General features: G+C 39.2%; 1 protein-coding gene across 1 annotated transcript; it reads left to right on the plus strand.

Moving 5' to 3' along the window:
* The first annotated feature begins 1,636 nt into the window (after nucleotides 1-1,636).
* zgc:158403 (tetratricopeptide repeat protein 39A) lies at nucleotides 1,637-26,390 on the plus strand. Its single transcript, XM_053610971.1, has 18 exons — nucleotides 1,637-1,866; nucleotides 4,081-4,185; nucleotides 7,912-8,043; nucleotides 8,619-8,677; nucleotides 8,892-8,959; nucleotides 9,385-9,449; nucleotides 12,115-12,214; nucleotides 12,311-12,376; nucleotides 13,741-13,849; nucleotides 15,566-15,633; nucleotides 15,845-15,904; nucleotides 16,411-16,572; nucleotides 16,907-16,998; nucleotides 19,150-19,270; nucleotides 19,535-19,646; nucleotides 21,935-22,049; nucleotides 25,452-25,568; nucleotides 25,769-26,390. The coding sequence occupies exons 1-18, from the start codon at nucleotides 1,832-1,834 to the stop codon at nucleotides 25,878-25,880; spliced, it is 1,698 nt and encodes a 565-aa protein (XP_053466946.1). The 5' UTR covers nucleotides 1,637-1,831; the 3' UTR covers nucleotides 25,881-26,390.
* Nucleotides 26,391-26,450: the final 60 nt, after the last annotated feature.

A 26,450-nucleotide genomic window follows, 5' to 3' on the forward strand; every position in this document is an offset into this window, starting at 1 on the left:
AGTCTTTTTTAGTCATCATTTTTCTACATTCAACTTTTTCTCAAAATATTCTGAGAATTGAAGCGAATCATGACTGGAGTGTATCATTACACCCCTATTATATACTGATGCTGATGTTAGTGTCCTAGTTGCCTAACTTCAGCTAACTTGTTAGAACACAGTGTGGAGAACCAAACTCTGTTCTGTGTGTATTTTACTTGATTGTTATATTTTGTCATTCAATCTGATTTGAGTTCTCCAACCATGCTTTTAACTGTCATTAGCCATCTAGAGGCTTAGACATACTGACTTGATGCATCTACTAAAGCTACTGGAAACTGTACATGAGCAGCTCTCACTGTGCATTACTAATATAGGCTTGGCAGGGTGACTCACAGCAGCTCAGTCACATTATGTTTTAGAGCAGGAACATTCAACTAAAATTTGTAGAGCCATCACCTTTTAATGTTTAACCCTTAATGACTAGTTTGTCACTATAAGTAAGACAATGCAAAGTGGTCATGGTTTTAGTGATGTGTAATGCTACCACTTTTGACTAGCACCACAGACTCTGAAAAGATGAGACACGTTTGAAATTTGATCTAGGGAAACGCATACTTCTTTGTCATTGTTTTCATCATCAACTTTTCTTTAAGCAAACCACGTTGCCAGGTCACTAATCAGACCAAAAAGGGTCAATAAAATGACAGTTTAGCCCTGTAGTTAGTCCCTGGTCTGATGAACTGTATTCAGCAAAATAATTCAAATAAATGCATGTGATTAAATAAAATACAATATAGGATCTACTACCGCTACAAACATTGGGCCGATTCACGTTTAGAAAACTAGTCACTGAACTCAACTAAAACATGTCAAGGAGTGATAAATGACAAAGGTGCAGAGGTTGAAAGAAGTCATAAGGGAACTGAGAGGAACTGTATGTTTGCTTTTGGGGATGATTTTTTCAGCTCTCTAACACATTTTAATATCACGCTAGACTTGGCCAGAATGAAGCTGTTAGAGTGAATAATGAATATTCCTGTAGAGCCATGGTTCTCAATGTGCTGTCCCAGAAACACAGGGATGATTTTTTTCTTCTTATTTTATTACAGTGGTGGAAATAACCACCCACCACTGAAACGGTATAATGCCTATACATAGTACATAATATACAAACTGTAATAATATATGTGAAATAAATAAACAAAAGGGTCCCTATAGCAAGGGAAATGGAAAGAGTGTTATTCATAGAAACCCAGAAGGAGTGAGAGAGTGATACAGGTAGATAGATGGAAAGAGTGTTATTCATAGAAAACCAGAAGGAGTGAGAGAGTGATACAGGTAGATAGATGGAAAGAGTGTTGTTCATAGAAAACCAGACAGAGTGAGAGAGTGATACAGGTAGATAGATGGAAAGAGTGTTGTTCATAGAAAACTAGAAGGAGTGAGAGAGTGATACAGGTAGATAGATTGAAGGAAATATTTCCCCCCCAAAAAAGGAAAGCAGCTGGCTTTATCAAGCCAACACATCTAGACTAGGTGGTGGTGATGTTGTCGACAATTCTTGCAGTCGTGGCATAACGCCAGAGCAGCGTTGACGAGGAGGAGCTAAGAAGCGGTGGTGTTCCCGGAGCTACAGCCCGCAGGAACAGCCTCTTTCACCCGAGTGAACACCGCTCCTGCTCAAGTCCTCAGGATTCCTCAACTCAATGCGACTCACTGCTTCTCCGCACGAATTGTCGGCTCTGTTCTCCGAAGTCATTGGCTGTTTGGAAGCGAACCGAGCCCGGAGCACTTTCTGACAGGTGTTGCGGTTATACCCAGGACTCAGAGGAGACTCGGAACTGAAATCATGTCCAGCGGGAAAGATGCACCTGTTAGCGCAAAGTAAGTAGCAGCAGCTGCTCTTGGGTTACACGCTCACGCGCTGCTGTTGTGAGAAAGCGATAATGGCTCAGTATGGTCAGCCTCTGGCGGCTTTTTTAATTAGCGCTCTTCTTCAGTGAGGTGATAATTATATTAAAGTAGTGGCTTTAATGCTTTCTACTGCTAAAACAACAACAACAACAAAAAAAAAGCATGATGCGACGCTTAACATTGGCAGCGTAGCAGCTCAGTGCCATTACAGCAGCCATGGAGGTGTTAGCGACTGTTTAAGTGTTGAGTTCTGTTTTGGCTGATTCAGTTAGTTTGTGGTGAGTTTTGCAGTTTGTTCAGAATTTCCTTTCCTACTTGGGTCGGTTTTCTCTCTCTCTCTCTCTCTCTCTCTCTCTCTCTCTCTCTCTCTCACACACACTCACACATACACTCAGTCCCCTTCCTCTTGACTCTTCCTTCCTCGTTGTGTAATTGCTTTTTGTGAGTGCGTGAGAGAAAGAGTGAGAGTCGACTCTTATGTGCCACTCAAGAGAAGTTCAGTGTATCGCCAATATTGTTATTTTTATTATTATTATTAGGGGGCAAGTACCTGATGTGCGTAGGCACCCTATTGTTTAATTGTTGTTGTTATTGTTGTTGTTATTATTATTATTATTATTATTAATAGTAGCAGCAGCAGCAGTAGTAGTAGTAGTAGTAGATGTAGTATTTTTCCCTATATAAGGGTCAAAGATTTGAACCTGAATAAGGCGGTACATGTACACAAATGTAATCTTAGTATACATAAATATACCAAATATATACACTTATTACGGACACGTGTACACCTGCTCATTCGTCTAATTATCCACTCAGCCTATCATGTGGCAGCAGCGCAATGTGTAAACTCATGCAGATACAGGTCAAAAGTTTCAGTTAATGTTCACATCAAACATCAGGATGGGGAAAATGTCATCTCGGTGACTTTGACCGTGGCATGGTTGTTGGTGCCAGATGGGCTGATTTGAGCATATCAGAACCGACCAGTTGAAGACTGCAGTTAAAACATTATTACCTGGTCTTTTTTGAGTCTTCAGCTAAGTTACAGTGAAGCCTCCGATTCCTGTTCTGCTGTTGTAGTTCACGTGTCTCAAGGGTCAACATTTTGTGTGTTCTGAGATGCTTTTCTGCTTACCACAATTGTAAAGTGTGTATATTTGAGTTACCGCAGCCTTCCTGTGAGCTCGAACCAGCCTGGCCATTTTCTTCTGCCCTCTCTCATCATAAAGGTGTTTCTACACACACAACTGCTGCTCACTGGATGTTTTTGTTTTGTTTTGTTTTGTTTTAATTTTCGCACCATCCTATGTAAACTCTGGACACTGTTGTGTGTGTGAAGAACACAGGAGATAGGCAGTTTCTCAAATGCTCAAACCAGCCTGTCTGGGACCAACAACCATGACCTGGTCAAAGATCACATTTATTTCCCCATTGTGATATTTGATGTGAACAGCATAGTGGGTGAAAACATCCGACCTGTATCTGCAAGTTCTAAATGACAACACAAAAAGTAAAAAAGGAAATATTGTCTTAATAATAATAATAATATTAATAATAAATAATAATAATATCACTTTTGACCCATAAGCACCTGAAAAGTAATTGCTGTAGGATACTTACTCAGTGCACATACGTGTGTTTGTTTTGCATGGTGTTTCACAAAGCTCTACATCTGACAAAATTCCCAGCACTTTCCAGCAACTGTCAGTGTGCATGTGTTTTGTAGAAATGGTGATATAGCCCAGGAAGGCAATTTCACCATGCTGAACCTATGATGAGATTGCTATTGGTCCCTTAGAGCAAGTGTACCTTTTTTATATATATATATATATATATATGATTGTACTGGCCTGATATTAGGTATAATCGCACTGGATCCTCTTACACATTAAATAAATCTTTGCTCTCTACAACTATTAGTGTTTTATTGAACCTCTTACACTAATCACCACCATTTGAATTTCTCCTATTACACTGGGGGCTTTTTATAGCCCCAGGTATACTGTGTCATAAGGCATCATTTATAATTAATAAAGGGCATGTTTCAAAGCGGAAGACATTGCTTATAAATTTGTTATCATCATCTTATGCTCAATGTTTTCATCAGGTGGCAAACCTTAATTCTGTCAAGAACTAAATTATTTGATCATTTGGTGCTGTTTTTATGTGCTTATCTCAACTCAGCTCCACACAGACGTCCTTAAAGGCATGTCTTGAAGAGTGTATGGAGGCCTTGGATCTGTTCCTCAACAACCACTTCAGCGAGAGTCTAGACAAACTGCAGCCAAGGTGAGAGCAAGTAGTTCTGCCTGCCTTCTTTCCAGTTCTGTCATTCTCACATGCACATGATAGTCCAGTTGATCTTGATACAAGAACCCATTGTGATCATGTCAATAGTGAAAGGGAGTTAGAGAAAAGTGTTCAAGTTTTGGATACAGTGGGAGTAAAGTGTGTTTAATCTTTTAAATGCTATATGCCATAATCTGTATGGATTAGGATTAAACGTGACATGGATTTCTGCTGAAACATTTCACTGTCTGTTTGATTATGTGTGTCATGCCAACTCCCTTGACCAGGATGTGAGGTGTTTGTCTTTGGGTGTGATCCTAGGTACACACAACTGCATTGAATAGAGTCTGCCTTGATCAGGAAGTGAGGAATGCTTCAATTCCATCCAGTTTGTATATTGATCTTGTGTTACGGCCCAGTCTAGGTTAGGTCGCACAGAGTAACCAGCTCGGGATTCAATGGAATTGACCTTTTAAAAATGAAGGAGACAGGAATAACACCACAAACAGGGTTGTTCAAAAGTTGTGGTATATTGTAACACACAGTTATATACATACAACTATACAAAGAACCAAACACCAAACGTAACTTCAGGGTGGGCCAAGGCCAAAATAATAAACAAAAGAATTCTATTGTTAGGTAGCTAGCTTACCTTAAAGGAAAACAACAAAGAAAATACAAATACTTCCCTAACTACCTAAGCCAAAAACAGAGACAAAAGGACCCCCTCCCAAAAGAAATCGCAGCCACACCCCTACTGCCGGTAAACCAAGTGCAAAATATATACAGTGGTGAAGAGTATACACGCAAACAGATACAGGGACAACCAAACACAATGTCAAAACCAGAACAGGAGTCAGAATACAGAATTTGATAGCCACAAGGGCAAGCAACACAAACCAAATACTCTCCTAACAGCAAATCACACATAACCACCTCCAACATCCCACGCTATTCTCACACCTCTTCCTCTTTAAATATGGTCGTCAATCAGTGATGTCATCCTGTGAGGCGGGAACAAGGCAGGCTAGGGCAGGCTGGAAACTCTGGGAGGGGGTTTGGACCTGCACACAAAATATGGCACAGCACGCAAAAAAAAAAACTTCCCATCCCAAAGATAGCGGGTTGTAACACTTGCTTATCAGCCACTGATTTGTGCAGGGAAAAATAGTTTTAACAGATGCATATAACTACTTCTCTTGAATAAATCCTGATTCAGATATAACTGGAGATGGCAGTGGGTTAGGCCACCTTTTCTTATTAAATTTCTAAATTTCTCTGCAAAAAAAATATTTGTGCATTTCAGTTTTTCTTTTTCTAAATGCAACGTGTGCTAAAGCAAAAGTTGTTATAAAACTTGCCTGGGACTATTTTACTGTTCTACACTAATCTGAATATTGTCAGATGTGCAATCACTTTCCACTGCAGCTGAGTATTTGAAGTTCAGCATGTACGCCCTGGAAAGTTGAGTATATACAGTCCAACTGGGTTCATTTTAGACAAACTATGCAGGGTCTCGTAGATTTCAAGACTAGAAAAAGACTGTGTGTACATGACTATGGCAGGATTAGGACCTAAAGGCTTAAACTGACAAGGATTGTGAGAAGCTGAAACCACTATTGCAAGCTTGCATACACTCTGCTCTCCTTGGGATGGTGGGCCTCGGGATGATGAGAACTTGTGGGCCTTTGGATGGTGGGAGCTTGTGGGCCTCGGGATGGTGGGAGCTGGTGGGCCTCGGGATGATGAGAACTTGTGGGCCTTTGGATGGTGGGAGCTGGTGGGCCTTTGGATGGTGGGAGCTCGTGGGCCTTTGGATGGTGGGAGCTCGTGGGCCTTTGGATGGTGGGAGCTGGTGGGCCTCGGGATGATGAGAACTTGTGGGCCTTTGGATGGTGGGAGCTGGTGGGCCTCGGGATGATGAGAACTTGTGGGCCTTTGGATGGTTAAAAAACGGTGTCCTAGCAAGGAGGTGTGATTCAGGTTAAGCAATTAAAAAGCAATTCTACCAAATAGTAACAAAGTAAGTGTATATAAACCTTTGACCCTCTGAAAATCTCATATAGTAAATAAAAGCTGAAATAAATACAGTGGTGCCTGAAAGTTTGTGAACCCTTTTGAATTCTCTACATTTCTGCATACATATGACCTAAAACATCAGATTTTCACACAAGTCCTAAAAGTAGATAAAGAGAACCCAATTAAACAAATGAAACAAAAATGTTATACTTGGTTATTTATTTATTGATAAATGATTTAATATTGCATATCTGTGATTTGCAAATCTGGTGTGATCCCGTTGTGCAGAAACTAAATGTTTCTGGTAACTGTTGATCAGTCCTGCACATCGGCTTGGAGGAATTTTATCCCATTCCTCAGTACAGAACAGCTTCAACTCTGGGATGTTGGTGGGTTTCGTCATATGAACTGCTTGCTTCAGGTCCTTTCACAAAATTTCTATTGGATTAAGGTCAGGACTTTGACTTGGCCATTCCAAAACACTTTTTGGTAGAATGACTTGTGTACTTAGGGTCGTTATCTTACTGCAAGCCCCACTTTCTCTTGTGATTTAGTTTATGAACAGATGTCCTGAAACTTTCCTTTAGAATTCGGTGATATTCAGAATTCACTGTTCCATCAATGATGGTGAGCTGTCCTGGCCCAGATGCAGCAAAATAGGCCCAATCCATGATACTATGACCACCACGTTTCACAGATGGGATAAGGTTCTAGTGTTGGAATGCAGTGTTTTCCTTCCTCCAAACATAACTTATCATGTAAACCAAAAATTTCTATTTTGGTCTCATCCATCCACAAAACATTTTTTGCCTTCTGGCTTGTCTGTGTGATCTTTGAACTGCAGATGGACAGCAATGTTCTTTTCGGAGAGTTCTTCTCAGTGTTCTCCTGACGGTGGACATGAACATTAACATTAGTCTCACATTAACATAATGTGAGAGAGGCCTTTAGTTGCTTGGTAGTTACCCTGGGTTCTATTGTGACCTTGCAGACTGTTACAAATCTTGCTTTTGGAGTAATCTTTGTTGGTTGACACTCCTGCTGAGGGTTACAGTGGCCTTGAATTTCCTCCATCTGTATACAGTCTGTCTGACTGTGGATTGGTGGAGCCCAAACTCTTTAGAGATGGTTTTGTAACCTTTTCCAGCCTGATGCGCACAAACAACGTCTCAGAAATCTCCATTATTCGTGCCATGATGCACGGCCACAAACGTGTTATGAAAATCAGACTCTAATAGATCCCTGTTCTTTAAATATAACAGGGCACTCTCTTACACCTGATTGATCCAATATTACAGATCGGTGAGTGGCAAAAGTATGTGAACCTCTAGTATTAGCAGTTCATTTGAAGGTGAAATTAGAGTCAAGTCTTTTCAATCAATGGGATGGCATTCTCCTCAATAAATAAATGACCAAGTATAAAATTTTGTTTACTTTTAGGACATGTGTGAAAATCTGATGATGTTTTAGGTTATATTTGTGCAGAAATATGGAAAATTCTAAAGGGTTCACAAACTTCCAAGCACCACAGTATGTCTCTTGGCTATTATTTTGAAATGACCTCATATGGAAATAAAGTAGATACCCTAATGTATGTAAACTTTGGCCTGAACTGTATATAACAGTAAGCAGTGTGGGACTAGGTTTGTTTAAGCTGGGTGTGGTTGTATGGGTTTATCTATAATACTATGTGATGTCATTTTGCAGATGTAAAGAGAGTATGTATCACGCTCTGATCTACGCTACAGTATTAGAGATGCAGGCTATGATGACCTTCCAACATGATGACATTGTCAACGCAGGAAACACAATGAAGAGTGCTCAAGAAGTTTGCCAGAGGTATACACTATTCTAAAATATGGAGTGTGTTGTCAAACTTTCATGTGTTGGCAGTTTCAAAAGCCCTTGATGTTCTGACCTGTAGGAAAACGGGTACAGTTTCATGAACTGAAATAGAACTGTTATTGGGTAGCAGTAGTGATTTGCCTGTGTTTGCATGTGGATAAAGCACAGCCCTGTCTCAATAGCTTTAAAATGGTCGACAGCTGATTATATCTGATAATTCCCAGCCTGCTATAATGAATGTTGCCCTGTGGTCATGTAGAGGCTCTTGATTAGAGTAGGGTCTGTGTTCTTCCAACAGATTCAGCTTCAGGAGAAAATGATATTCGTTCTGATCCAGTTTATTATATATGTTGCATGGTAAAATGATTTCAAAGCCTCTAAACAAGAGTGAGGATGATCCAGGATCAGATTTTTTTTCTGTCTCATACTGGGGTGTAATTATATGGCCACTGCTCCTTCATGAATCATTTTTCATGTCATTAAATACAAGCATGGGTCTATGTTAACATTTGTACATTACATCTAGAAATAATGATCAGTGTGAATGTCTGTGTTTGTGCCCCCTACAGGTTTCGTAAGAGGTCTGGCAGTCTGGCAGCCAGAGCAGCAGGAGATGTGCTGTCTGAAGGTAAGAAATATAAGCCTCTTTACATTTGTGAAAGTGTTTGGAAAATTGCACAAAAAAAGACTATAATAATACCCTGTTTAGTTGCACCTTTGATGCTGCATATTGTATGTGTGAAAAATCCTACATGTCTTTTACATTACAAGGAAAATGCTTTTGTAAGATACTTTCTACAATGCTTAAAGACAGTGTACTTTTTGTGCACGTGTGTTTAAAGAGGAGCTCCATGCTGAGGCGTGTTATGCCGAATGCTTGCTGCAAAGAGCTGCTCTCACATTTTTACAGGTTGGTAGAGAGATTTCAGGCAGTAACCTCCTTGTACACACAAGCAGCCACATAACTAACACACACACACGCAGTTCCACTGAAAACTACACCTACACTCATTCACCCACACATTCGCTGTCAAGCAACCTAATTGTAATTCATAAAAAGTACACCATAAACATTCTGCTCCTAGATTTTGGGTTTTATCTATATGTGCATTGTTTTTTTTTTTGATTATATTAAAGGTTCAGAAAACTGCCTTCCACACACATACCTACTAGTAAATCTTCTAGGATTTCCACTAATTATCAGTTTACAGGATGAACTGGTGATGCACATGCCCCAACCAGTCAGGCCTTTTTCTTTCTTTCTCAGGGTGATTTGTTTCATCATTGTCTGTCCTTTTTCCTCTAACTTTTCTGCTGTAATCCTTTTGCTGACAGGATGAGAACATGGTGAGTTTCATTAAAGGAGGAATCAAAGTACGCAATAGCTACCTCATATACAAGTAAGTAAGCTTTGTTTGCTTTTGACCTAATTATCATTAAAGAAATACTCCAGAGTTTTTCAGTCTAATCTTTGTCAGCCACATCTGCAGAACATGTGCAGTCAATTTTGGCACACTGGATTTTAGACAGGAATTTCATTTCGACACATTGACTTAAAACTCACATATAGCAGGGGTGGACAAATAAGTAGCCCAGGCACCTGGGATGAGCAGATTTCAGATCTTGGCTATTTAGTTTGTTCATAGTTGCATGCTGGAAAAGTAGGTTCAACAACCAGAGAAAGAAAGAAAAATCACACTGCTCATTGACTAACAAAACAGAAGTTTTTCATTTGGTGTGTATGTATCAAATTAATGCTCCACATGGTGTGCTGTCCCCTCTGAATGTTTTGAAGACCAATATTTTTGTTTGTGCTATGCAGTGAAGACATTTGGGTTTGAGATCAAAAGATGAACATTTGACAATAATTTCAGCTTTCATTTCCTGATGTTTACATCTAGATGTGTTAAACAACTTTTAGAAAATGGCACCTTTGCTGGCAGACCACCCAATTTTTAGGTGAGCAAAAGTATTGGAACAGATAGTCTCAAAGTAAATAACACTTAATTTTTTGTTGTATATCTCTTGCTTGCAAATAACTGCATCAATCTGGCGGCCCACTGACATCACCAAACTGTTGCATTCTTCTTTTGTGATGCTTTTCCAGGCTTGTGCTACAGCTGTTTTCAGTTGTTGTTTGTTTCAGGGTGTTTCTCCCTTAAGTCTTGTTTTCACTGAGGTAAAATGCATGCTCAATTGGGTTAAGGTCTGGTGATCAACTTGGCCAGTCTAAAACCTTCCACTTTTTTCCCCCCATGATGGTACTTTGTTGAGTTGGCAGTGTGTTTTGGGTTATTGTCTTGCTGCATGATGTTCCTCCCAATTAGATTAGATGCATTTCTCTGGCAGGCAGAATGTTTCAGTAGACTCCTGAGTTCATTCTGCTGCTACCATCATGAGTTTCATCATCAATAAATGTCAGTGAGACCGTTCCTGAAGCAGTCATGCAAGCCCAAGGCATGACCCTATCTCCACCATACCTGACAGATGAGCTTGTATGCTTTGGATCATTAGCAGATCCTTTCTTTCTTCACACTCTGGCCTTTCCATAACTTTGGTAGAGGTTAATCTTGGTTCCAGAACTTTTGTGGCTCATCTCTGTATTTCTTTGTGAATTCCAATCAGGCTTTCTGGTTCTTAATGCCGATGAGTGGTTTACATCTTGTCGTATGGCCTCTTTATTTCTGCTGTCGAAGTCTTCTTCAAACAGTGCATTGTGATGCCTTCACTCCTGTCCTGTGGAGGTCACAGACTGTTATTTTTGGGTTTTTCTTCACAGATCTCACAATGTTTCTCTCATCATATGCTCTTGTTTTCCTTGGCCGACCTGTTCCATGTCTTGTTGTTAGTACACCAGTAGTTTCTGTTTCAGGACATGTTTCAGGACCTGTTTCTGTTTCAGGACATTCCAAATTGTTGTTTTGGCTATGCCCAATGCTTGTGCAATGACTCAGATTGATTTTTTTTCCCTCTTTTCTCAGCTTCAAAAGTGGCTTGTTTTTCTCCCATAGACTACTCTCTGGTCTTTGTTGGTTTATCCTTTATGTTAGTCTATCCCTCAGTCTTCACAGGTGAAGCCCAGGGCTCAAACCAGGAATAGACATTCAGAGCTATTAATTGTTTAAACAATCAATCTAACAGGGTACACCTGGGCAATAAACACTTGTTGTTCACATGTTCTAATATTTTTGATCATTTGAAAAATGGGTGGGTTGAAACAAAAGGTGCCATGTTCTAAGTTGTTTAACACATATCGGTGTAAATATCAGGAAATGAAAGCTGAAAATCTGATCTATCGTCTAATATTCATCTTTTGATCTCAAACCCAAATCTCTTCAGTGTAAAGCAAAAAGAATAGGATTGGCCTTGCTGTTCCAGTAGCTTGGGGGGGGGGGGCAGACAGGTGACTTTATAAAGCAACTCCAAGTTGTAACTGTGCTTCCAAATCCCACCTCCTGGTGCACTAAATACATTGACCAACGTGAGATCTAGTTGACAGTAGAATTTTTATTAAGCGGATTAATTAGAACGCACAAATATCAGTTGATCTGATCTGATATATTGTTAGAGCAATACAGTAAGAAGTAATTTGCACCATCATCAGAAAACCACAAAATCTGGCGGCCCATATCTGACCGAACAGGAGCTCAATTTATAAATTTGTTATTTTTGTTGTATAGCGAAACATGTCAATTTTTGTTTATGGCATAGATGAAGGTTGGAAAACATGGAAGTATTCCTTAGAACCTTAAGATGTTCAATGTTTTCATTAGGGATGAATAAAATATGGCAAAGGGGGAAAGTAATATAATCTTACAAATCAATATATTGGTGAATGTGAGTTTTGTTTAAGGAAATGTAGGCAGAGGAACAGGTATTTAATTTCGGTAAAGAGGTTCACTTGTACATAAGGATTTGTCATTACTCTTATTGATGCATGGAAAACTGCTTAGAGTTTAAACATATCTATATCCTTCTATGAATTCCCATTCAGAAAAGCTTAAAGCACACTGATCAATCATAATTTCCTGAAACTGCACTATCGTGCTGTTGTTCCACCCACAGGGAGCTCCACTCCTTTATTGAGTCACATAGCTCCTTCAAAGGGCCAAATCACAAGCACCTGGAGGGAGGGGTGGCATTTGGAATCGGTGCGTTCAACTTGGTATGTTCCACAAGTCGCTTACTACTCTTCATAAATGATTACATGATGTACTATGTAAAACTGATTTTCTCAGTGGTTTGTCACTCATTATTTCAGACACTTTCCTTGTTCCCTGCGCGGATTCTCAAGGTTTTGGAGTTTGCTGGATTTTCTGGGGATAAGGTAACAAATTTATTTGTGTTAGTTTCTTCAAACGTGTGAATGAATAAAATAATACACACTCACCATCCACTTTATAAGGAACACCTGTATACCTGCACATTCATGCAGTTATCTAATCACAATGCATTAAATCATACCGATGCAGGTCATGAGCTTCAGTTAATGTTCAGTCAAACATCAGAATGATTGTGATTTCTGTGATTTTAACCGTGGCATGGTTGTTAGTACCAGATGGGCTGGTTTGAGTATTTCAGAAACTGCTGACCTCCTAGCATTTTTACACACAATAGTCTCTAGACTTTACACCGAATGGTGTGAAAAACAAAAAAACATCCTGTGAGTCGAGGGTCTGCATGCAAAAACACCTTGTTGATGCGAGAGATCAGAGGAGAATGACTAGACTATTCTAAGCTGGCAGGGAGGATATAGTAACTCAAATAAGCACTCTTTACAAATGTGGGGAGCAGAAATGCATTTCAGAATGCACAACACATCAAAGCTTGAAGACAGAAGCACAAGTCCACATCATGTTTTATTCCTGCCAGCCAAGAACAAGAATCTGAGGCTATCATGGGAAGAGTCACCCAAACTGGACAGTTGAAGACCAGTTGACCTTATTTATTTATTTATTTATTTTTTCTCCCCTAATCTTCAACTGTCTGTACCCATGATACGAGTGGAACCTGCTGTGGTCTTCTGCTGTTGTAGCCCATCCACCTCAAGGTTCAATGTTTTGTGCATGCTGAGATGCTTTTCTGCTCATTACGGTTGTAAAGAGTAATCATTTGAGTTACTATATCCTTCCTGGCAGCTTGAACCAACCTGGCCATTTTCCAAGACCTCTCTTTCAGCAAGATCAGCAAGGTGTTTCCACCCATAGAACTCCGTGTTCTCAGCTCAGCTCAGCTCACTCAGTGTTTTTGTGTTTTTTGCCCCATTCTGTATAAACTCTAGAGACGTGTGTTTGTGTGTGTGTGTGAAATACCCAGGAGATCAGCAGTGAATGAAATACTCATCCATGCCTCGATAATAAACGTGAAAACTATATTGTTTTTGCATCATTCATGTTTAATTGGGTTCCCTTTGTTTAGTTTTAGGATTTAGATGAAGATCTGATCAAATTTCAGGTCAAATTTAAGCGGACACACAGAGAATTGTAAAGGGTACACAAACTTTTTAGCAGCCGTGTGTATGTATGTATGTATGTATGTATGTATGTGTGTGTATATATATATATATATATATATATATATATATATATATATATATATATATATATATATATATATATATATATAAGATGATCTTTTACACTTGTTTTTCTAAGGTGTCATGCTGCCTTTTGTGTGTGTGTGTGTGTGTAGGAATATGGGCTTTCCAAGCTGTATGAAGGGGCCACCTCCCATAACCTGCGTTCAATGCTGTGTGCCCTGCTGCTGCTCTGCTACTACACCTTCCTCTCATTTATTTTAGGTAACAGCACTGCTTTTTTCCTGTACCTGCTACCAAAAGTACCCAAATTTTTCATTCAAGTAAAAGCCCAATTACTCATAACCTGGTAATATTTGAAATGCAGCATCAAATTCTTCACTCAAGTTAAACTCTAAAAGTGTGAACTCTAGGGTTAGGTTAAAGGGCTAAATGGACTAAAAGTACAAGAATCAAAAAAGAAAGACATCTGCCTGAGATCACACTGATTTCTGTTACTGAAGATCTAGAAATGCCCCTTTCACCATGGTATGTGGGAAAACATTAGTGAAGGCTAATTAACAACAGCTTTATTCCTAATGTCTCAAATGTTCGCTAGATGACCTAGTTAAATGCAAAGTGTACATAGCACCAGTGATTAGAGTTGATTGAGATGATCAGTCTCATTTTTTCTGTCACATCTGGTAAAGTTTAGATTTGTTCAACTCCTTGAAGCTGTCTTATGACTTACAAATATATGATGTAGCGCAGATATTTTCTTTTGAAATGTAAGTTAAATTAAGTTAAATTGTATTAAATGAAAGAATTAAGGAATAAAAATAATATTCATATAAATGATTAAGTAAGTTAAATGTATTAGGTGAAAGAAAAGTAAAGAACAGAAGTAAGTACAGTAACAGTACAGTAGCTTGTTAATTCCCACCTTTGCTCGCTACACAAGAATGCATTGTGGTTGCACATGCTAAGTGTATTCACAGTAGTGTGTGTTTTCCTTGTGAAATAACAATAATTACATGTCAAATGGTTTTCTGTGCACTACGTACTTAAAATATACACTGTATATTTTTATGTAGGCCCTGTATTTTTTGTTAGTCTGTAAAGCATTAACATTTTACACTAAATTAAAAAAAAATGACCGATTTCATCTGAACAAATAAACAAACCAAAATAAAACGTCCCAGAATATCTGGTCTAAACTTTTTCTTCCTAATGCACTTAGAAGGTAAACTACTGTTGTGTGGTGTTATGCTGTTTGACAATATAATATCTATATTGTGATAAATGAGGTCACGATACACTTTTGTAAAATGTTCTAATTAAAATAATTTCAATAATTAAAATCATTTAAGTAAAGTGTGTGTGTATATATGTGTGTATATATGTGTGTGTGTGTGTGTGTGTGTGTGTGTGTGTATATATATATATATATATATATATATATATATATATATATATATATATATATATATAAAAATAATAACAATCATATTTTTCCTCATTTCTAGTTCATGTTTTTATATCCAAGTACAAGTCATGGTTGTCAAAATGGTAGAAATATGTTCAAGTATCATGATATGATTTTATTTTATTTTTTGTCATATCGCCCACCCCTACTGTTGTGGTACATTATCTTCATATTAATGGTATACATTTTTTGACTATTAACCAAAATGTAGAGCACCGCAAGAAAAATCAGGTCCTCAAAAATCATGGTAGGTGTTCCTTGGGAACGCGTAGTAACAGTGCACATTTTCATCAAATTTAGAGGGGTCCTACTTAGTTATGGTCTTGGAGCATATAGATATAGCAGCTGCAAACATGTCCGCTGTACTATAAGATGGTAACATTACAATCATGAGACTGAGTGGGAAAATAATCCTTACGTTGAAGGGCAATTTCTAACATGTGCTGAGGTGACTGAGAAGCAATGGTTGTCCAGTGAATTGCGCATAGGAATGTTTTGGGGGCTTTTCTGTGCAGGGACAGGCGAGGGAGATGTGGCTGATGCTGAGAAGCTGCTAAAGCCATTTCGGCTACGATATCCACATGTAGGTCTCTCTCTCTCTCTCTCTCTCTCTTTCTCTTGCTGTCTCTATTTCGCTCTTTCTCTCTCTCTTTCTTTCTCTCGCTGATTCTCTTTCGCTCTCTCTTTCTCTCTCTTTCTACTGATATGTAACTGGCTTTTTAAATATTTGAGCGACATGTTGTTTTAGCTGTACCTTTTGAAACTCTCCTCTTCCCTCTGCCTCTCTTCTCCAGGGGGCGATTTTTCTTTTCTTTGCGGGCAGAGTGGAGGAAATAAAAGGCAACATTGATGAGGTGAGTGAATTGAGGATGGCTGCGTGTAGGGAATACGTTATTAAAATTCCGTGTCGGGAAATGATTTCCGCAGCAATTTCATGCTAATCAGAGCCCCTCTGTTCTCTGTGTTGCAGAGCTTGTATATTTCCGTGCTTGTTTGGCATACTCGCAAAAACAACAAACCAAATGGGCATGTCTCATGTACTTTTAAGTATAAACATATTTGAGGATAAAATAAGACGCATAGTACTTGCGCCCTGTGATAACATCCTCTTATTTGAAATAATGATTAGCCAGGCTCATTTAAAAACGATAGCAACACTTGCTGGAAAGTCCACCCCTAACCAAGGACAAAACACAAACTTGATCGATCTGTTTAAAGCTTTTCAGCAGTGTAAAGAAACCACTAATAACTATGCTATGTTAAGATTCTCACTTGAATGTCAAGGCGAGTGGACTGAGGCTTCTAGGGTTCTTAATTTTATTACAAAACTTCGCATCACTGAGTTTTTGTCCGTATCCAGGCAGTATTGCTGTTTGAGGATGGTTGCAAAGCACAGCAGGCCTGGAAGCAGTTTCACCACATGTGCTACTGGGAACTGATGTGGTGCTTCACTTACAAGAGGCACTGGAAGATGGCCTACTTCTACGCCGACCTGCTCAGCCAGGAAAGCCGCTGGTCCAAGGTCAGTCAGCACGTCTGTCTAATGTTGCAGATACGATTCTACGGTTTGATTGCTATTTCCAAGACATGCTGACTGAAGAGCAGAGTTAAGTGATTTAAGTGACGCGTGTCCATGAGCGGCCATCTGTTCAATCAACAGTTCTTTTGAGGTTATTTCCATTCCAAAAGTGGGAATGCTAGTTGAAGTTGAACACAATTTATTTAAAAAGCTCAATGAGACGGTGTATTGTCTCACTTTGGCATAGTATTTCCTGCTTGCTCCATGTCTCTCTATGTTTCTCTCTCTCTCTCTTTTTCTTTCTTTCTTTCTTTCTTTCTTTCTTTCTTTCTTTCAGGCTATGTATGTGTACATGAAGGCTGCTTGTCTCAGTATGCTGCCAGAAGGGGCAGCTCGGCCATTTGGCGAGAACGAGATTGAGCTCTTCAGGTAAACACACTTGCATTTACTGTTTAAGAGTTACAAAGGCATCCAGGTTTTTGTGCCTTCCTTTTTCTAACCTTGGGCCTCATTTATCAAACTGGATACAAACACATGTGTGCATAAATCATTTGTAGGAAAATTTACAAAAGAAATGTGGTTTTATTGAAAAATCCTGTTAATTCAGAAAAACTTTCATATCCTACTAGAACTCCTGAGTTTGTGTAAATTTATGTATAAGGAGACTCACTAACGTGAAACATTGATTGATCAGCTTTATATTGTTGCCATATAGTATCATATAGTCTAAAATAACACAAAATGTATGAGATTTCAATTACTGCATTTTCCAGACTATAAGTTAGAGTTTTTTGCCACCTACAAAGCATCTAAAAGTTATATCTTCTAGAAAGGATTTACAGTTGTAAAAAGTATGTGGGTGGATTTACTCACTCAAAATGCATAGAAAAAATTAGAGCCAAACCTGTTTTGGGTGAAGTATCTTTTTAATTCTTTCCTTTGAATTTTTAACTCTTTCTCTTAAAACATAAAAAATAGGGTGCAATTGTAAAATGTCTGAAATTACAACAATTTGTCTTACTTTGAATGTGAAAAAAACGTAATTATATACTGTTCGAGAAGCCTAGTGTCTTTTGATTTTATTTATTTATTTTTTTTTTGCTGTGTAGGCCTGTTTCAATTCAGGAATGCACACAGCACACAACATGCATTATTGCATGTTGTTGCCATATGGCAACAATTACATTTTACCATTTAACACAATGCTCAAAATTGTTTAAATTACAAACAATAAATGTTAATTTTTCTCTGGTAGTGTTTAATTTTTTTTCCTTTAAGTAGTTTTGCCTAAATATTGAAAATTAATCACATTTTGAGAGCCCTCTGATGATGACCATGCCATGTGATTGCAGAAAAGGAAGTGCAAACAGCACTTCCTGGTCATGTGACATGGCATTTTATTTTTTGTTTTGTCAAAGTTTAAGCCCTATTTTTCCAGTTACATAGGAAAATATTAGTTTCCATATAAGGTTAAGTACTTTATTTATTTCAATTACACACAGGAGGGGGCGCACTGTGGCTTAGTGGTTAGCACTTTCGCTTCACATCTCCAGGGTTGGGGGTTCGATTCCTGTCACGACCCTGTGTGTGTGGAGATTGCGTGTTCTCCGGGCACTCCAGTTTTCTCCCCAGTCCAAAGACATGCATGGTAGGCTGATTCACATGTCCAAAGTGTCCGTAGTGTATGAATGGGTGTGTGAACGTGTATGTGAATGTGCCTTGTGATGGATTGGCACCCCGTCCAGGGTGTACGCCACCTTGTGCCTCCTGGGATAGGATCCAGGTTCCCCGCAACACAGTAGGATAAGCGGTGTAGAAACTGGATGGGTGGATGTACACAGGAAGATGGGCTACAATGGCTGGTGTACAAGGCATGTTTTTTGTTGTTGTTTTGTATTTGTTTTTTTGTTTTTTGGGGGGGTTTTTTGCCACAGCATCCGGTAATTCTGTGCTGGCACTGAGTGACTGATTTCAATCTGCAATGAGCTGTATGCTCCCTAGTGTGCTGTGCCTTCATTGGCTTTTTCCCGAATACATCAGGTTTCCTTATGACACATGCCCTCCTGCTTTTCCGACACGGTGCACTGGTGTTCAAAAAACCAAAGCGCAAAACAGTGTGAGAGACATCTAGCCGTAGCCGATAGTCATCAAGTCACTTAAAACTATTAAATATAGCAGTTTTCCTGTGTGATGTCTGGTATCCATGATCTCTTTTTTTTTTTTTTTTTTTTTTAAATGTCAGACCATTTTCTTTTCACATTTCTTTAATTTGTCTCCAGATTTTGGCCTTTTCAGTTGCTGTTACATGGCTAAATAATGTAAATGAACTGTGCTGTGAACGTGTTTTGCATTGGAAGAGTAATGGGCATTTATCAACATGTGTATGAGGAAAATCAGCATTACTGAAACTTTTGTAAATGTGGCAGGAATTGTTTGGCTTACACGAATACACATGCATATTGAAAAAGTAAGCCTACAAAGTGCTGTTTTATACAAAATAACATTGTTCTGTAATACTCGGTTTGCATAACAGCGTTCTCTCTCTCTCTCTCTCTCTCTCTCTCTCTGTCTCACTTTCAGGCAGGTCCCAACCTTCAAACAGAAGATAGCAGGGAAGTCTCCTCCTACAGAGAAGTTTGCGATCCGCAAAGCCCGACGCTACAGAGCCAGCACCCCCATACCGCTCCGAGTTCCTGTGCTTGTAAGGCACCACGCATCCTCTGAATGAACACATCTTCTAATATTCTTAGATATAACCTTATTAATTTCACATCGTTTCCTCAATTCCTGGAAAATTCTAAGTCAGCAAAAGATAATTGCTTACACATATATACACACACACACACACAGAGGCACATTCTGCATCTGTGACGCACTGTCTCTGTGACACACTTCCTCCAGCCTAAAGTTAGAAATGGCGTTTACAGTGAGTAAATATGGTGACTGATTATGCTGCCTGTTCCAGGAGATGATGTACATGTGGAATGGCTTCTCCATGATAAGCAAGCAGCCGGAGCTCACAGCAGGCATACTGGAAACTCTGCTGGAGGCAGAGCAAACCCTGCAGGCTGCTCCCGGTACTGCACGCCACACTACACGATGTGTTTCATTATTGCCATGTTTTAGCAGTTATTTGAACAGCACCTTTACAATAGCTTTTGAGTTTTCACGTTTACATAACCCGGCTGATATCATTTATAGAAGTCTTGGTAGTATTCCAAAGCAAGGTGGTGATCTGTAATAAGCTAGTAGAACAGCTTCAGTGCATCTTAGTACAGGTTCTACATGTCTCTGGAACTATATGTTCTCTTAATTAGCCTTTTAATTAAGGTGATAGAGATCACTGTCTAACACAATAATTCAAAATCTCCCACAGGTGTTTAAATGTTTTGAGATATGGTGACTGCAAAGACCATACACACACGCATATCTATATCTATATATCTATATACACACAGTCACTGTCCACTTTATTAGGAACATCTGTACACCTGCACATTCATACAGTTATCTAATCAGACAATCATACAGTTATCTAATCATGCTGCCTCAGTGCAATACATAAAATCACACAGATACAGGTCAGGAGCTTCAGGTAATGTTTACATAAAACATCAGAATGTGATCACTGTGACTTTAACCGTGGCACGGTTGTTGGTGCCATATGGGCTGGTTTGAGTATTTCAGAAACTGCTAATCTACTGGGATTTTCACACACAACAGTCTCTAGAGTTTACACAGAATGGTGTGAAAAACAAAAAACACTGAGTGAGTGACAGTTCTGTGTGTGGAAATCACCTTGTCTTATACAAGATAGCCTCAGATTCTTGTTCTTGGCTGACAGGAGTAGAACCTAATGTGGTCTTCTGTTGTTGTAGCTCATCCACCTCAAGGGTCGAGGTGTTGTCCATTCTGAGATGCTTTTCTGCTCACCACGTTTGTATAGAGTGCTGATTTGAGTTACTATAGACTTCCTGTCAGTTCAGAGCAGTTTGGGCATTCTCATCAGATCTCTCTAATCAACCAGGTGTTTCAGCCTGAAGACCCTCCGCTGAAAAGATGTTTTTTTGTTTTTCGCACTATTCTGTGTAAACTCGAGATTGTTGGATCCAGGAGATCAGCAGTTTAATAAAGTCACCGACTGTGATGTGAACATTAACTGAAGCTCTTGAGCTGTATCTGCATGAGTTTATGCATTGTGCTGATTAGGTAACTTCATGAATGTGCAAGTGTACCTAATACCTAGGTGTTCCTAATAAAGTAGACAGTGTGTATATATTTCAGTAAGATTGTTTGTCATACTCCATGCTCCATTGTATTATGAAAGTGTTCTGAGAGAGACTTGGCTGAACCAGATCAGTTTTTTTTTTTCCCCAAGACAATAAAAAAACCTGTAATTCTTGTGATTTGATTAGTGTAGTTAAACTGATATTAGTATGTCTGGTAAACTGTCATTTATTTAGGTGCTACAGAATTTTAGCGACATCCACACTGTACGTAACCACAGTTTTGTTTACTCTACAATATGCAGTTATGGATTAAAAAAAAAAAAACTTTTTAAAAAGCATTTCTGAAAAGTCAAAAAATATTAAATGAGAATTTTTAACCAAGATTAAAGGTAAATGTTAAACTTCTGTTTATAAGTGTGACAAAACGGAACAATACAGCCCATGGATTGTTCACAGATCCTGGCATTATGTATGAAAACATATCAAACAGGAAGCAATGGCACAGATGTGCCAAGTACAGTTGGAATCAAAATTATTCAAATATATTTAAATATATCAAAATGTCATGCTGTCTGTGAGGAAGCTGAAGCTTGCGCATCATTGGACCTTCCAACAGACCTAAGCATACCTCAAATTCCACCAAGGCTTGGTTGCAGAAGAAGTCCTGGAGGATTCTACAGGGCCATCACAGTCACCTGACTTGAACCTCATAGAAAATCTCTGGTGGGATTTGAAGAAGGCGGTTGCAGCACGCAAACCCAAGAATATTACTGAACTGGAGGCAATTGCTCATGAGGAATGGGCTAAGATTCCTCAGGAACGCTACCAGAAACTATGCATCTCATTTGCAGCAGGGTATAACAGCAAAGGGGTGCTCTACTAAGTAATAAAGATGCTTGCCATGAAGGGGTTGAATAATTTTAGACTGGAGGAGTCATTATAAGTTGCATTTTCAGTTGAATTTGGGGAAATCACTTGAAGCATTCGTTGTGTTGAATTATTTCAATTGCTTTTGTTTGAGTTGTTCATTGCAAACAGCTGAAAGTCTGTACATTTTGACAATAAACCTCATTTGCAATGGGGGTTGAATAATTTTGAATGCAACTGTAAATGTGATCTGTCTGTGTGTCCTGAAGAGAATGACTACACTGTGGATGACAGCTGCCTGATTTTGCTGCTGAAGGGACTGTGTCTGAAGAACCAAAACCGACTGCACGCTGCTGAAGATTGTTTTAACAAAGTTTACAGCAGGCCAGTGCTACTTTCCACTTACAGTCCACATATACACATAGCCAATCAACAGTAGTGTTCGTACATATAGTGAAAAACTTCGACTCAAAAGACTTACCCTGGATTAACACGGTTCTGCAAAAAACATCTTGGGATGAGATAGAAGATGGCATAATGTAAAAAACTTGCCATTTCTAACAGTTTTTTTTTTTTTACCCCAGCCTATTCAGAATATGTGATTACTGTATATACTGGATGACTGTTACATTATGAGGAATATGTACAGGTGCACAGGTCATGCAATTGTCCAATAAGCCAATTGTGTGGCAGAAGCGCAACACATAACAACATGTACAGTATCTCACAAAAGTGAGTATACCCTTCACATTTTTGTAAATATTGGATTATATCTTTTCATGTGACAACACTGAAGAAATGACACTTTGCTACAATGTAAAGTAGTGGGTGTACAGCTTGTGTAACAGTGTAAATTTGCTGTCCCCTCAAAATAACTCAACATACAGCCATTAATGTCTAAACCGCTGGCAACAAAAGTGAGTACTCCCCTAAGTGAAAATGTCCAAATTGGGCCCAATTCTCCATTTTCCCTCCCCGGTGTCATGTGACTTGCTAGTGTTACAAGGTCTCAGGTGTGAATGGGGAGCAGATGTGTTAAATTTGGTGTCATCGCTCTCACACTCCCTCATACTGGTCACTGGAAGTTCAACATGGCACTTCATGGCAAAGAACTCTCTGAGGATCTCGAAAAAGAATTGTTGCTCTACATAAAGATGGCCTAGGCTATAAGACGATTGCCAAGACCCTGACACTGAGCTGCAGCACGGTGGCCAAGACCATACAGCGGTTTAACAGGACAGGTTCCACTCAGAACAGGCCTCGCCATGGTCCACCAAAGAAGTTGAGTGCATGTGCTCAGAGTCATATCCATAGGCTGTGTTTGGGAAATAGACGTACGAGTGCTGCCAGCATTGCTGCAGAGGTTGAAGGGGTGGGGGGTCAGCCTATCAGTGCTCAGACCATACGCCGCACACTGCATCAAATTGGTCTGCATGGTTGTCGTCCCAGAAGGAAGCCTCTTCTAAAGATGATGCACAAGAAAGCCTGCAAATAGTTTGCTGAAGACAAGCAGACTAAGAACATGGATTACTGGAACCATGTCCTGTGGTCTGATGAGACCAAGATAAAATTATTTGGTTCAGATGGTGTCAAGCGTGTGTGGCGGCAACCAGGTGAGGAGTACAAAGACAAGTGTGTCTTGCCTACAGTTAAGCATGGTGGTGGGAGTGTCATAGTCTGGGGCTGCATGAGTGCTGCCGGCACTGGGGAGCTACAGTTCGTTGAGGGAACCATGAATGCCAGCATGTACTGTGACATACTGAAGCAGAGCATGATCCCCTCCCTTCGGAGACTGGGCCGCAGGGTAGTATTCCAGCATGATAATGACCCCAAACACAACTCCAAGACGACCACTGCCTTGCTAAAGAAGCTGAGGGTGAAGGTGATGGACTAAACCCTATTGAGCATCTCTGGGGCATCCTCAAATGGAAGGTGGAGGAGCACAAGGTCTCTAACATCCACCAGCTCTGTGATGTCGTCATGGAGGAGTGGAAGAGGACTCCAGTGGCAAACTGTGAAGCTCTGGTGAACTCCATGCCCAAGAGGGTTAGGACAGTGCTGGAAAATAATGGTGGCCATACAAAATATTGACACTTTGGACCCAATTGGACATTTTCACTTAGGGGCGTACTCACTTTTGTTGCCAGCGGTTTAGACATTAATGGCTGTGTGCTGAGTTATTTTGAGGGGACAGCATATTTACACTGTTATACAAGCTGTACACTCACTACATTGTAGCAAAGTGTCATTTCTTCAGTGTTGTCACATTAAAAGATGTAATGAAATATTTACAAAAATTTGAGGGGTGTACTCACTTTTGTGAGATACTGTAGATCCAGGTCCAGAGCTTCAGTTAATGAAGGAAAAAATCTCAGTGACTTTGACAATGTCATGATTGCTAGTGCCAGACAGAGAAGATTGAAGATCATAGCCTAAATTAATAACTAAATCATCAATCAAAGCTGTCCAGTTTCGGTGAGCCTATGTCCACTGTAGCCTCAGTTTCCTGTTCTTGGCTGACAGGAGTGGACCCTAATGTGGTCTTCTGCTGATGTAGCCCCAGGGTTCCATGTGTTTTGCACCCTGGGATGCTTTTCTGCTCACCATGGCTATAAAGGGTGGCTATTTGAGTCACCGTAGCCTTCCTGTCAGCTTGATCCAGTCTGCCCATTCTCTTTAGAGTTCATCACCAAAGCCTTGTGCTCACAGAACTGCCTCTCATTGTATGTTTTTATTTATTTATTTATACTTTTCTCACCATTCTGTGTAAACTCTAGAGGCAGTTGTGAAACCCGTAGGAGATAAGCAGTTTCTGAAATATTCAAACCAGCCCACCTGGCACAATTAAACATGGCACAAGGTCACTGAGCTCACATTTTTCCCCACATTCTTCCCCACATTCTGATATTTAAAGTGAAACTCTAGACTGTACGTGACCTGTATGATTTGATGCATTGCGCTGCTGTCTGATTGGATGATTTGATTTGATAAATGTATGAATTTGCACATGTACAGACTTTCATAATGAATTGAACAGTAAATGGAGACACTAAGCACATTATTGCATTTCAGTAAATAATGTGGCAGTCATCAAAAACAGTGTTTCATTTATTTAAGTGTATGTGTATTAGTGGCTAATCACAAGTCTTTGTCCAATCCGGTTGTCATTTTGAAAAATGATGTTATATATGTGTTGCATTTAAGTATAACATGAATGTAGAAATTAGGGATGCAACAACTAATCGATACTTTATTCTGTAATTAATTAATTAATTAACATGTTGCTGTGTTCAGATGAGTGAATGTGTGTGTTACTGCAGAATATTCAACCTCTTACCAGTTAACACTTAGTTTGAGCTTTTGTTTTTCTTTTTTGTTAGCATTTTTAATATAGTGATTTAGCTCCTGATTTAAAGCTTCTGGACAATCAGTTTTGTTTAGTTTTTTGTTTTTCAAAATATAATGTTAATATTTTTTCAAAAATCCTTTACACAATGTATAGCATAGCCCACATGGATACATTTAATAAATTTTTCATAGCCTTCAATTTGCACAATGTTTGAAGGACAACACTGGGTAGAATGTGAAAGCATGTTTTGTTTTTTTGTTTTTTAATGCAGAAAATAAAAACTGGACTTTTAATCCAACTAATCGATTAATCAAAGAAATAATCAACAGAACAATCCATTATCAAAATAATCGTTAGTTGCAGCCCTAGTAGAGAAGCCTGTTAATGTGGTGGTATGTTAAAAGGCAGATTAATAATGTGTGTATTATGGGGTACAGTGAGAAGAAGCTGAAGTATGACCACTACCTGATTCCTAACACCCTGCTGGAGCTGGGCCTGCTCTACACTGATACAGGAAGGAGGGATCAAGCCATCAGACTCCTGCAGAAAGCCAAGTTAGTAGAGGCGAGGCTGAAGCCAAAACGCCTTTTTGTTTGTTTTTAGTAGTCTTTCCACTGTTGTGTTAATTCATTATAATAAAATTTAAATGCAAATCAATGTTAAGTGATGCACTGGTTACATGTCTTTACCTAGACTATAAATATTTCTTTAAAATGGAAACTCCTTTATTGTCAATTTCTTCCTTTCCTCTCAGAAATAACTACAAAGAATACTCAATGGAGTCCCGCACTCAGTTCAGGATCCACGCAGCTCTGTCTAAACTGAAGGCCGACGTGAGTGACCAGGACGAGATCACAGCCCTGTAACTACTACAGGCTGAAGTGGCATGATGAGGACTGACTCTTTTAGTGAACTACGATACCAAAGAGACACGGTCATCCTCACTCTCTAATTCCATCCAGTGGAAGGTTAAATATAAAGGACCCAACTCACACAATCTTGTGGACATCTTAGGAACACTTAAAACACTTAATTCGTAGCCAATTTACATGATATGTGTATTTGAGGATAAATAGGTTGGATATAAGTAATAGACAGTTTATTTGTGGGTGAGATTTCCAAATATTTCCACATGAAAAGAGTATTATATAGTAATAAAGCTACCTTGAGCTACAGCAGCACTTTTGGGAAGGAAATATTTCTCAGGATTTCCCCATTCTTTTTGATTTGTTGAAGATGATTAGGTATGCCATCTGTGGTACACTATGAAAGCATTGAAAGGTGGAGTTTTTCTCTAGGAAATGAGATGAAGCAGTTATTCTTCAGTTACAAAAACACAATGTACAATCTTCCAAGTTAAAGATATACTAATTAAAGGATCACAACTAAATATAGAGTACGACTGTTCTCGACTAAAAGGTGATCAGTATATTCCA

Source organism: Ictalurus furcatus, chromosome 2 (assembly GCF_023375685.1).
Source record: "Ictalurus furcatus strain D&B chromosome 2, Billie_1.0, whole genome shotgun sequence".
Classification (NCBI taxonomy): domain Eukaryota; kingdom Metazoa; phylum Chordata; class Actinopteri; order Siluriformes; family Ictaluridae; genus Ictalurus; species Ictalurus furcatus.

Bases quoted from the DNA above. Each gene is read 5' to 3' on its own strand.
- zgc:158403 (XM_053610971.1), top strand. From the start codon at position 1,832: ATGTCCAGCGGGAAAGATGCACCTGTTAGCGCAAA. The intron at 8,960-9,384 runs GTTGGTAGAGAG...TTTTGCTGACAG, and splicing joins CTGCTCTCACATTTTTACAG to GATGAGAACATGGTGAGTTT. The intron at 12,377-13,740 runs GTAACAAATTTA...GTGTGTGTGTAG, and splicing joins CTGGATTTTCTGGGGATAAG to GAATATGGGCTTTCCAAGCT.